Genomic DNA, 11,758 nt, shown 5'->3' on the forward strand with positions numbered 1-11,758 from the left:
GCCATGCTAGCATGGGCTGTGGCAAGCGGTGGTACCTAACCGTGTCGAGTACAAACCCACCTGGACCCTATGGGGAAGAACCTGACTCCTGCTCTCCGCCTGGCTCTTGCTAACTTTGCTTTATATTAGCAAGGCTTGACCACTACTTTAGTTCAGGCCTCACAACAGGCCTCTGATACAGAGCCTTATGTGTTAAGCTCTCTTTCTAGTACAGTGCTCTTACTCCCATTTCCCTGTTGGCCACAGGGCTTTGTGCCGGTTTTATCCCAGTGTAGATGAGAGGAGAATGGAGCCCCGTCTTTACAAAGTTTGCCCAAGCGCATGGCAATGGTCCTGGGATGGTTCAGAGGCATCTTTCCATTCTGTCCCTCTGTGATCACTCAGTCTGTCCTATTTACACTTCAGAATCCTTCCTTCAGAAAAGCCCTGCTTTGAAACCGGTCCCCTGGGGTTGAATTACTCGGCATGGAGATGGAGCGACTCTCCTGAGGTCACACAGCAAGGCAGTGGAAAAGTCAGGAACTGCATCTGGTCTCCTGGCTCAATTCCTCTGCTCTAACTAAGACCAGGCTGCTCCAGCCTCAAAAACAGCGTTGCTGTCTGCTCTGTGTGGACACGGAAGATCTCATAACTCCTCTGTGTGAGCTATTTGTGTCACAGGCCACAGTTCCCCAACTACCTTGTGCAACTTGCTGTGGCCCATTGTTGCCTCATCCGCCACCACAGAGCTGCTTGCATTTTAACTGGTTGAAGGGGTCCCTGGATGTAGGGTCAGATTCATCCCTGAGGGGGTACTTTTCACCCCCTCCACCCTAGGGGATAGCTGTGCTGAGGGTAGGGATTCCCTCATGGCGGGCAGGCATTGGGAGTATGGCCATCGCTCTTCCTTGAGAGAAACTTCAAGTTCTGTTCAGGGCTGTGTCAGGGGGGTCTGGCCAGGAGAGAGGCTCACTCAGCCCTTTTCCTGACTGTGCCTTATTTCTGCAGTGGAGCTGGCTGGCTGTGTCTGCCCGAGCAGGGATTGCAGGACGATTGCACTGTACGGAGAGATTTCAGCAAATCAGTAAAGTGCATGAAACCACTATTGCTTATTGTTAAAAGCAGCCAAGTACCACTGCCAGCGGTAGCATATCTGGCCCATGTAAATAGGCAGTCATTTCATAGCTCCATTTTAAGTGTGTGTGTGTGTGTGTGAGAATAAGACAGAGGCCTCTAACACGATATTCTTCTCTCTTTGCGCCTGCAGAGAATGGAGACTTCTTGGCCTTGGATCTTGGCGGCACGAACTTCCGTGTGCTGAGAGTGAAGGTGTCTGATAATGGCCTGCGGAAGGTAGAAATGGAGAATCAGATCTATGCCATTCCAGAGGATCTCATGCGTGGGAGTGGGGTACAGGTAGGTTTAATATTCCTCCCCCTTCCCCCCCCACCCTTTATTCCTGAACACACTTTCTCGCTGGATCACTCAGCCTGCTATGTCTTCCTGACGTGATTCTCCTGGGTATTCGAGAAGGAAACAACCCATGCTCAGATGCGACAGCCATTGGGGCTGGGTAAGTGCAAAAGGCCGAGGCTTTTAAAAGCAACTAATAATTTTCAGGTACCTTGGGCCTTGCCTTCACTAGTGAAGGTGGGTTTTTAACACCCATTACCCTAGTGTAGACAGGCCAGTTTGTGTTTTAACATGTGGTAGCTGGCAGGTATCTACACTAGGGTTCACAACTAACGTGTTCAGACTACAACTTGCCATCTCTCCACTAGGGATTTCTAATGAGTGTTAAACGCACCTTTTTTCCTAGTGTCAACGTGTCCGCCATTGGATGCCCAATTTGAGACCCCATAACAGGGCCTTGTTTTCAGAAGGCAGGTCCGCAGCACTCTCTGAAAATTAGGCCCCTTAGAGGGTGTTTCATGTTGAGTATACAAAACTGCCAGTCACTAAAAATCTTGGCCCCAGAGAGGGTGGTACTCTGGTCTGCCCTGAGATGATGCCAGCAGTGAAAGGACAGGAGTAAAGCACAGCGCATGTAGCTCTAATTCCCCTCTGATTCCATCCTCCCGCAACTGTGCCTAATCCCAGTTTAAATCTTACATAAAAGGTCCCCCCCCCCCCCCCCCGCACGGCCACCGCCCATCAGTTCACATGTCATCTTGCAGCATCATATTTGCCCTCGGGAGTTGCAGGCACCATGCAGTGGAAAGATGCTCCTCTGGTTGGTCAGAAGTAATCATCAATAGTCACTTTCTTGTCCAGGGAAATCTCTCTCGCTGTCCACGTGAGGGGGTGACACCCAGCGGGTACTGTGATGACACGTGCTCAGAGAGCATCCTCTGCAGCTTTGTATGAGGCTTGTGCTCTCTGGATAGAGGAGGGCGGGAGTGGAGCAAGGAAATTTTAGTGTCATTGCAAGATGCTGACGTGGTGGGAATTAAAGTTGTTAGGAGTCAGCACACCTGGGTTCCATTGTCACCTCTCCCACCAACCTGCTAGTCCCTTCCCTGCTCTGTGCTTCTGTTTCTCCCTTTGACTTGTGAGTCTAATGATGCCCACCATTCTCTCTCCATCTCAAAGTACTTCATTAAAGAGCTGTGTAAGTGTAAAGTACAGAGGCAGGCAGATGATGAAACACGTTGTCCGACTGTCTCCTAACCCTTTTGTTGGGCTGTTGATTTTGGCTCAGAATAAATACAAATGGAATAAAATAACAGTGTGCATTGTATGGGAGAAAATAGAGTTTGACACAAAATAAATGCAAACAGAATAAGATAATAGTAAATGACTGTTAAGGGGGATGTTGTGTGTGAGTCCTAGGGAATATAGTTTTAAAACTGTAATCCAGTCATCCCCCCCGCCCCACCCTCTTTGCTTTATACCACTTGAAGACAAACTGGTGTAATCTGTCTGTCCAGCTGTCTTCGCTTTTCTCATTAAAGCCTTGTGCGTAGAAGGCGCTTTAAAGTGCCTTGCAGAGAGATGTTAATGCTTTAAATGAGATTCGTCACTACCCGGGGTTTACAGTCTGGCAAAGGGGGAGGAAATGCCTGGAATAAACAGCTGAGGGAACTCGAGTTCAGTGCTCTGTTCTCTGCTGAAAACTTAGAAGAAGGAAACTAACGGATATTGAGGATCGATCCACAGTCAGCTTGGGTGATGCAGCAGGCAGAGCCTTGTCTGTGTTGGGAATTTATCTCCATTCCAGCCACCCACTGGACCCCATGTGCAGATAGACAAATTTGCGCCCTGGCATTGACCCCTGCTTGACACCTGAGTTCGATGCACCAGTACAAAGCTGCTGCTTATTGCCGTTTACCTTGTCTACGCTAGGGGTTTGCACTGGTGGGCGGCTACTGCTTAAAAGAGCTACCCTGCAAATCTTTGGTGAAGACATAACTAAATCTCAGTTGCATTTATTATGGTAACATATCTCTGTGAAAATTCATTGCAAATCTTCAGTGCAGTCAAGGTCTAAAGAACCAAGGAAGAGAGGTTTTTTTCTTTATCAAAGTACTGGACCATCCTGAACTGTCATGGGGAATCCTAGTATTTTGCTCTCTCTAATACCCTAGATTCCAAGACCTCAAAGCACATGACAAAAAATTAGGTAGTTCCGTCTACCTGCGCTATAACAGGGGGCAAACTGAAGTGCAGAGAGGTGAAGTGACTTGTCAAAACTTGCAAAGAGTCACCAGCAGAACTAAGGAGAGAACCCAGGAGTCCTGAATCCCAAATCTCCTGCTTTAACCACGAGATCAAATTCCTTTCCCAAAAGTTGTCTGTCTCTGAAAATCTTCCAGGCTGATACAGAGAAGACATGCTTAAGGATTTATTTTAAACTAAGCAAACTACACCTAGACACCATGGTAATGGGCAACTTATAAGTGAGTCTTAATAATAACTGTTTGGATTTTTATTACAATGTGGTCTGCAAAGTCCCAGAATACCAAACCAGTTACAATCAGGAATACAGGTGCAGTACAGGGAATGCTTAACATGCCTGTGAAAGTTTCCTCCAGTGTTATGGGTAGGCTTACATGAGGTGGTCAAAAGTTTCCTTTTGTGGGGAGGGTTACTCTCTAATAGCTGAATTGCTTGAATAAAGGAGAGAGACATTGGCAAGCGAAACACAGTCAATGGCACCCAGTGTAATGTAGGATCCAGCGCATTCAGTTGTGAAATGATCCTGACTTGACTTTGTGTTGATCCATTCCAATGGGTGCTGGATTGGGTCTTTACGCTGAATAGACAGATTAGAGCGACTCAGGGTCTGAGCAGCCTAACGGGTGGTGATCTCTGTTCTACAGCTCTTTGATCATATTGCCGAATGCCTGGCTAACTTCATGGAAAAGCTGAACATGAAGGACAAGAAGCTGCCCCTGGGATTCACCTTCTCTTTTCCTTGCCACCAAACCAAACTGGATGAGGTAAGTGAAGCTTTTACCTTCTCTGGCTTGTAAGCCATAATAGATTGACCTGCAGGCTGAGGCTTGGGCTTCTACCAGCCACCAGGCGAGGCAAAAGAGAAGAGTAGCTAGGTTTTATCACACCATATGATTTTAGCCTGGTCTGCACATGGAAGTTGCGTCAATTTGACTTAAATTGATTTTTTTAAACCAATTTAGTTAAACTGGTGCCAAGCAGTGTGGACTTTGGCTTGCTTCGGTTTAGTTTACATCTGTTCCCTTAAACCGGCAAAGACCTTAAGCGTGTCTTCATACACTATGGACGCATCTTCACGAGGAAGAAAGGTGCGTTAGGTACCATACGGTACTTAACATGAAGTAAAATCTGAACAAACTGCCCTGTCTTCATGTGGGTTGTATCTCTTGCTAGTTACCACATGTTAGCTAACTTGAGGTAAGGAAGTGCCTCTTTTGCATGCTGACGCATGGAACTTCAACTCTTTGGTGGTTATTACTGATTTGTTTCTACGGCACCATTAACGTGCAAGGCATTTTACTGACAAGTAACCGAGAAGATTTGCTGCCTTGAGGCATTTACGCTCCAAATTGGGGAAATAAGATAATGAGATATGACAAGAAACCATTAGGAGAAGGTGGGGAAAGGACAAGAAACAAAGGGGGAGGGTAAAATTGCTCTTGAGGGCAGCCTAGCTTGCAAAGGGAGTGTTATTTATAAGGCTCCGAGCTGATTATATTTTGGGATTGTTTTTGTGAATAACACCAGCTGTGTGCTGGGACGCTGGCTGAGAAGAGGATTTTAGAGGAAGGATTGGATGGCCGATGGGGGCAGCTGTTTATCACATAAGTCGAGAGAGGCTGTTAGTGGCAGAGGGGGCAGGGTGGAGACAGATCTGGAGCCCCAGGTACAGAAAGGAGAGACAAAGGTAACACTGAGGACTGAGATGGAAGCAGGGCAGGTGGAAAAGGAACTGAATGCAGGCACTGGGTAGGGGGAAGGTGTGCAGCGTAAGGTAAAGCAGCTCCAAATGCCCCAGGACATGTGTCCCCTCGCTACATGCAAACAGACATGTCAAGCTCCGCATCATTCATGGTGTACCATGCTCCTCTTCCCACTGAAGTCATTGGCAATGCTTCTACCAGCGACCGAGCGGGGGCTGGCACTCCTGCAGGGATTGATGTGCTGTCAGCTGTACTTAGCCATTGACTTGTTACATGGAGGGACTCTGGTGACCTGATGGACTGTCTGTGGCATTGGGTTCCCAAGGTGAAATTTCGTTTAGCGCCCTCTGGATGCATGCGGGTCATTTCACTTGTCATGTACCCTCTCCTCTGGTACCTAGCATCCTTGTGTGGGTCTCGTTTTCTACCCGTTCCCTGCCATTATAACTGGAATGCTAAAAATTCTACTCACCTCTCAGAAATGTAGCCATCTGGGTATTTTTCTGTCCCTTTGGCACATCCTCCATGTGCAGCGAATACTCCATCGTAAAGGCACCCACATGCTGCATAAGTTTCTATTCACTTTTCTTCCCTTTATACTGCTCTCTTGGGGAAAGTAGGGTGATCTAGTGGAAAGCTGTGGGGTGAGGCATCAAGAAATCTTGGTTCTATTCCTGGTTCGGAAACTGACTCATTGGGTGGCCTGGGGCAAGGTACTTCTCTGTCTTTTTTTCCTCAGTTTCCCTGCCAAGATACTCACAAAGTCTCCATTTCACAGATGGTGAGTTAGACTAGATGACCCTTGTGGTCCCTTCTAACCCTATGATTCTAAAGCTCCTTGGGACCTAGGGAAGAAAAGCTCTGTATAAGAGAGAACGGAAGATGTCTCTGAAACCCTTTCAGAGTGGGAGCTAATCAAATTCCACGGCTGTACGGCCAAAATATTCCTGCTATTATCAGTATCTCTTAAACCTACTAATCATAGTAAAAGTCCCAGGTGCAAAGTGCCTTCTGCTGCTCAGGGCAGATTATTAGATTTGTTTGGAAAACCTCAAGCACCAAAGACTGTTTTTAATCAGAAGTCGTATGACACCCTGAGCTCTTTGGGAAGCATCCTGGTAAACTTGACTCTGTAGAATCTGGTCAGCCTCACCCTGTGTTTCGCATTTCTAATGCGGGTGGAAGTAAATGACTAATTCCCCATCCCATCCATATTTTGATGGCATTTCCAGAAATCTGGGCCTTGCTGAGACTCAAGGCAGGTTAACACGTAAAACGCTGCAGCGAAGATGCTGCTATGCCTACAGGATTGCTTGTCACGTCAGTGTCATTAATCCATCTCCCGTTGACATAACGCTGTCTACACCAGGTCTGTATACCTTGCATCGCTCTGGGATGTAGATTTTTCATATCCCTGAGCAATGTAGTTATACCGATGTAAGTTTATAGTGTAGACTCCTTGCCAGTGTAACCATATTGATGTAGGTTTCAGAGTAGCAGCCGTGTTAGTCTGTATCCGCAAAAAGAAAAGGGGGACTTGTGGCACCTTAGAGACTAACAAATTTATTTGAGCATAAGCTTTTGTGAGTCTCTAAGGTGCCACAAGTCCTCCTTTTCATATTGATGTAGTTACACAGTCATAACCTACACACACGACAGTGCTGCAACCCATCCCAGGAACCTACTGCAATAAGTTGCATCAGTGGAAACCCTTGTCTTTTATACCAGTGCAGCTGATCTACAGTGGAGAAGGGTTTTTATGTTTGGTTGGGTTTTTTTGTTTGTTTGTTTGGTTTTTTGCAAAAATCCCCAGGGTAGCGATAGGGCCTTAGTGAAAGACAGCTGAAGACTCCATGTTTGATAATATGGTGTTCTGATTTCTTTTCGTAGAGTATCCTTGTTACATGGACTAAAGGGTTCAAATCCAGCGGCGTGGAGGGGAAAGACGTGGTTGCCATGATACGTAAAGCCATCAAGAAACGAGGGGTAAGCATTACCCGTGTGCTGAACTCCCAGGTTGTTGGGAATCAGCTGCTCCGCCCCGGGCACTCTATTCGGCTTTGGAACAGAAGAAAGAGAATATGTATAGATCCTGGTCTCGATCTAGCTTACAGCCCTCCACGCAGGAGGGAAGGTATTGTATTTCAAGGTGTTCGCATAGACTGGGTTCCTCCAGGTTGGGAAAAGCACTATCTAAATGCCAGCAGTGGCTATACTTGGCTTCAGACCCGACACATTCAAGGGTTGTCGGTCGGATTGATGCACGCTTCATCTGGAAACCAGTGCAAGACAGCTGTGCTCTTTTTAAAAAAAAAAACCTGAACAAACTTCCTCTTTTTTTTAAAATCAGATTAGATTCTGTTGGTTGAGGATTACAGCAAACCTCGTGCTTCCTCATGCTCGTGTTCTGCTCTTTTCTTATGTTGTTCTCCTGCAGACTGCATTATCAGCTGTGAAAGTGGGTGTACTCAAAGAACTACTTCAGCGCTGAATTCACCCCTGCTCTGAATTGCATATTGTTGGTGTACCTTCTGATATCACAGTTATTCTGGCATTCGGAAGGACTGGAGATAGGGAGAAAAACAAATGTAGTAACCTCTGCCTCCAGTTCCCCATCTTTCCCTGTAAAGCCTTAAACGGCTTGAGATCTGGCTATGCCTCTCTTCCTTGTACATTACCGACTCCTCAGCTGACTGCTTGAGCTGATAGCCCTGTGACTAAAACAGGAAGTAGGGATGTTGGCCAGGAGTCTTTCAGGAGGAGTCGATTCCTCCAAAATTGCTCCCATTGCAAGAGCCTCGATTTCTTAGTTTGGATCTGCCAGAGCTTAGATTTATGAACGCAGCACCAATCAACACGGATTCCTCCTAAATTTTGGGGCAGGAGAGGGCTGTGGACTGGCTGGATGTGAAGTTACTTCCATGAGCATGATGACATTGTCTATACGGTTTATTGCATTTGTTGCAAGTTTTCATTCCTGTATCATAACTTTTAGTCTTCTAAAAACACGAAGAGTCAGGGACAGGTGGTTGATAGAAGTCTAGATAAATCCATCTGTAACATGGCTACTTAGCTACCCTTCTCAAGGAGGTGTTGAGATCCTAAATGAATGTTTGTGCAGTGCTTTGACATTGAATAGCACTATAAAAGGAACAATTTTTACTAAAGATAGGCAGCCTATTAATGTTCTTCCGTCACTGAATCTGTGCTGATGAACGTTTAGCCCCACTTGAGCCATGGTTTTCAAAAGGAGCTAGTGATTTTGAGTGCTGACCTTGAGATGCCTTAAGAAGGGAGCTGATAAGAAGTGCTGAGCCACCTGCTCTGTGAACATCTTCCCCTTCATGGTGTCTCCAGCTGAGCACTGAGAAATCGAGCGAGCCAAAATAATTAGTCCCAGCTGATAATCCTGGCCCAAATGAGGCTGAATATTTGTAGGCACGGATCCCAAATCTTGGCCTTGGAGCCTCACTCTTTCTATCCTCTAAAGTAACGATTTCCCCAACCCCCACAATCAATCTTAGTAATGAGGGAACGGGAAGTTTTGGTCAAACTTGACTTGATGTCTCTCCCCTTTGCCTGTTTCAGGACTTCGACATTGACGTGGTCGCCGTGGTAAATGACACCGTAGGGACAATGATGACCTGCGGCTATGATGATCACAACTGCGAAGTTGGGCTCATTGTTGGTAAGACGCAGTGTAACGTTGATGGGAAATAGATCCCGTCCAACCATTCGAGGTCTCTTTGAGATTACAAGTTTGACTGAGGAAAGTAATAGCGATGATGGAATATTCAAAGACTTCCGTAAGTTGTTCGTCTTAGTACCATGCAACGTTTTGATTAAGAAGCTAGAACGATACAAAATGAACGTAGCATGCATGAAATATTGGCTTAACTGACAGATCTCCAAATAGAACTGTCAATGGGGAATCATCACTGAGTGTTTCTACTCGGGGTCTCACAGGGATCAGTTCTTGGTCCTACGCTATGGAACATTTTTATGAATGACCTGGAAGAAAACATAATATCACTGACAAAGTTTACAGACAACCCAAAGAAGGGGAGTGGTAAATAAGGACGAGGAGAGGGCTCTGATACAGAGCCAGCTGGATCGCATGATAAGCTGGTCTCAGGCAAAGAAGATGCATTTCAGTATGGCCAAGTGTAAATGTGTGCATCTAAGAACAAACAATTTAGGCCATGCTTATAGGATGGGTAGGAGCTCTGTGTGGGAAGCAGTGACGAAGACCCCATCCCTCCCTCTCCCAGGTGACTGACTTGTGATCTGTTTGGCACAGGAACTGGTACAAATGCCTGCTACATGGAGGAGATGCGTCACATTGACTTGGTGGAAGGTGACGAAGGGCGGATGTGCATAAACATGGAGTGGGGAGCCTTCGGAGATGACGGCGTGCTGAATGACATCAGGACAGAGTTCGACCGTGAGATCGACATGGGTTCGCTCAATCCAGGGAAACAACTGTAAGCAGATTCCTGGCTTTGGCTCAGATGTGGGGGGTGGTTTATTTTGTATTGTTTGTCCTTCTATTGTGATTGTTTTGGTGTGAGGAGGAGGTCATATACGTTAACTGGGTTACAGGACCCTACCGGATGCAAGGTAGACCAATGCAAACTAGGACTGTAGCACAAATTTGGGTTGGTATTTCTGTACGAACCACCAAGAGCAACCCCGTCATCAGCTTTGCTTCATCTTCTAATGAATGGAATAACAGCTACTTCTGGATTTCCCATTCAATGTAATGATCTTCACCTGAAGGCAAACAGTGTCACCCAGTGTTCATACATCAGTGCAACCAACAGATATCAAACTCAGATATCAAACTCAGTGACTGAGAGATTGATTTTTAAATTAGAGGTGGACCCAGTCCATAAAACTTGGATCTGAGCTTCCTCCAAGATGCAGAAATAGTTTGGTTCTGGTTCAGGTTTACCTTTAATTGCAATGGATGGGAGAGGAAGTCACCTGAAGGCTTGATTTTTTTTTTTTTTTTTTTTTAATCTATGTACTGTATATGTTAAGCATTTACAGTTGCATTTCTTTCTGTGCGCACAGTTCAGTCCAGCTATTATCAAGGCAGCTCAAACCGTGCCCACAGGAGAAGTTCTAGCATGTACCTTAGCAATTTCCCCAGGATTCTGCAGACCATACAGACTCACCCACTGCAGGATAAGATGGGAGAAGTGGGGTATATTTCCAAAGGGCAGATAGGCACTCAACTCCCATGTGCATCTTGGAAAATCTCTCGCAGTGTTTCTAGCTGTTTTAATTTGAAGGCCAGAATCCTCCGTCAAGTATGTGCTCATTGTTACATTGGAGCCTTGATGTTACTGTGGTTTAACCAAAACTCTGGAATACGTGACGAATGGCCGTGTCCACAGGGTTGCAGGGTGATGGTTTGAAAAATAGACCAAGCCTTAGACACATTTAAAACTTAGACTGACCTGGCAATATCACTCAGAGAGATGAAAAATTCACACCCCTGAGCGCCAGCCTAACTCCCAGTGAATTTGTGACTAAGTCAATGGAAGAGTGCTGCATTGACTAGCTACTGCCCCATGGCGATTACCTACGCTGACGGGAAAACCTCTCCATTGCTGTAGGAAGTGTCTACGCTATGGTGCTATACTGCCGTAGCAGTGTCATGGTAGCAGCCGTACCGTAGACCTGGCCTGTAAGCGATTTCAGAGCCTAAGTCCCACTGACTTTCAATGCTGCGTAGCGCTTCTAAAGACTGTATCCTCAGGCCCTGTTTACTCTACAAGCGTCTGCCAGCAGAGCTGTGTTGGTCAGGGGTGCTGAAGAGGTGTGATCCCAGGCTGACGGAGCTGGGCTGGGAAAAGCTGTACTTATTTTGTCCTTGGGTGGGGAGGCTGGAATATGCTATACCAGTGATTATACTAATATAAGCTGCGTCCACACTAGGAGCGCTGGGCTGGTATAGTATGCAGCTACAGCTACGCCAGCAAAGCCCTTTCTGTGTGTAGATCCTGCCTCAGGCACTGTGGCTCCACTCCTGCAGAACTCTCACGCTCCCTGGGGCTAAAGCAAAGCTCCTACAAAGCACAGATGTTTCTCCAGACTAGAGCTCCCCAGTCTTTTTATTGAAGGTTTTGAAATGTCCCCCAGTGATTTTAAGCAAAATCTGGGTGTATCTGTATTGGGCTGCTATCTGAGATCATAGAACCATAGAACTGGAAGGGACCTCGAGAGGTCGTCTCATCCAGTCCCCTGCACTCGTGGCAGGACTAAGTATTATCTAGACCATCCCTGAAAGGTGTTTGTCCAACCTGCTCTTAAAAATCCTCAATGATTCCACAACCTCCCTGGGCAATTTATTCCAGTGCTGAACCACCGTGACAGCTAGGAGGTTTTTC

At 46.4% G+C, this 11,758-nt stretch overlaps 1 protein-coding gene across 2 annotated transcripts in view; it reads left to right on the forward strand.

The window, feature by feature from the left end:
* The window catches only part of LOC311513487 (hexokinase-2), a 62,772-nt gene that overhangs the window by 23,789 nt on the left and 27,225 nt on the right, over positions 1-11,758 (forward strand). For both annotated transcript variants that reach the window (XM_084615361.1, XM_084615362.1), the window contains exons 3-7: positions 1,247-1,395; positions 4,302-4,421; positions 7,251-7,346; positions 8,949-9,048; positions 9,661-9,844. In XM_084615361.1, the coding sequence (XP_084471487.1) occupies positions 1,247-1,395; positions 4,302-4,421; positions 7,251-7,346; positions 8,949-9,048; positions 9,661-9,844 (649 nt within the window). The remainder of the gene's footprint in view (positions 1-1,246; positions 1,396-4,301; positions 4,422-7,250; positions 7,347-8,948; positions 9,049-9,660; positions 9,845-11,758) is intronic.

Source organism: Lepidochelys olivacea (assembly GCF_965140295.1).
Source record: "Lepidochelys olivacea isolate rLepOli2 genome assembly, chromosome: 26".
Classification (NCBI taxonomy): domain Eukaryota; kingdom Metazoa; phylum Chordata; order Testudines; family Cheloniidae; genus Lepidochelys; species Lepidochelys olivacea.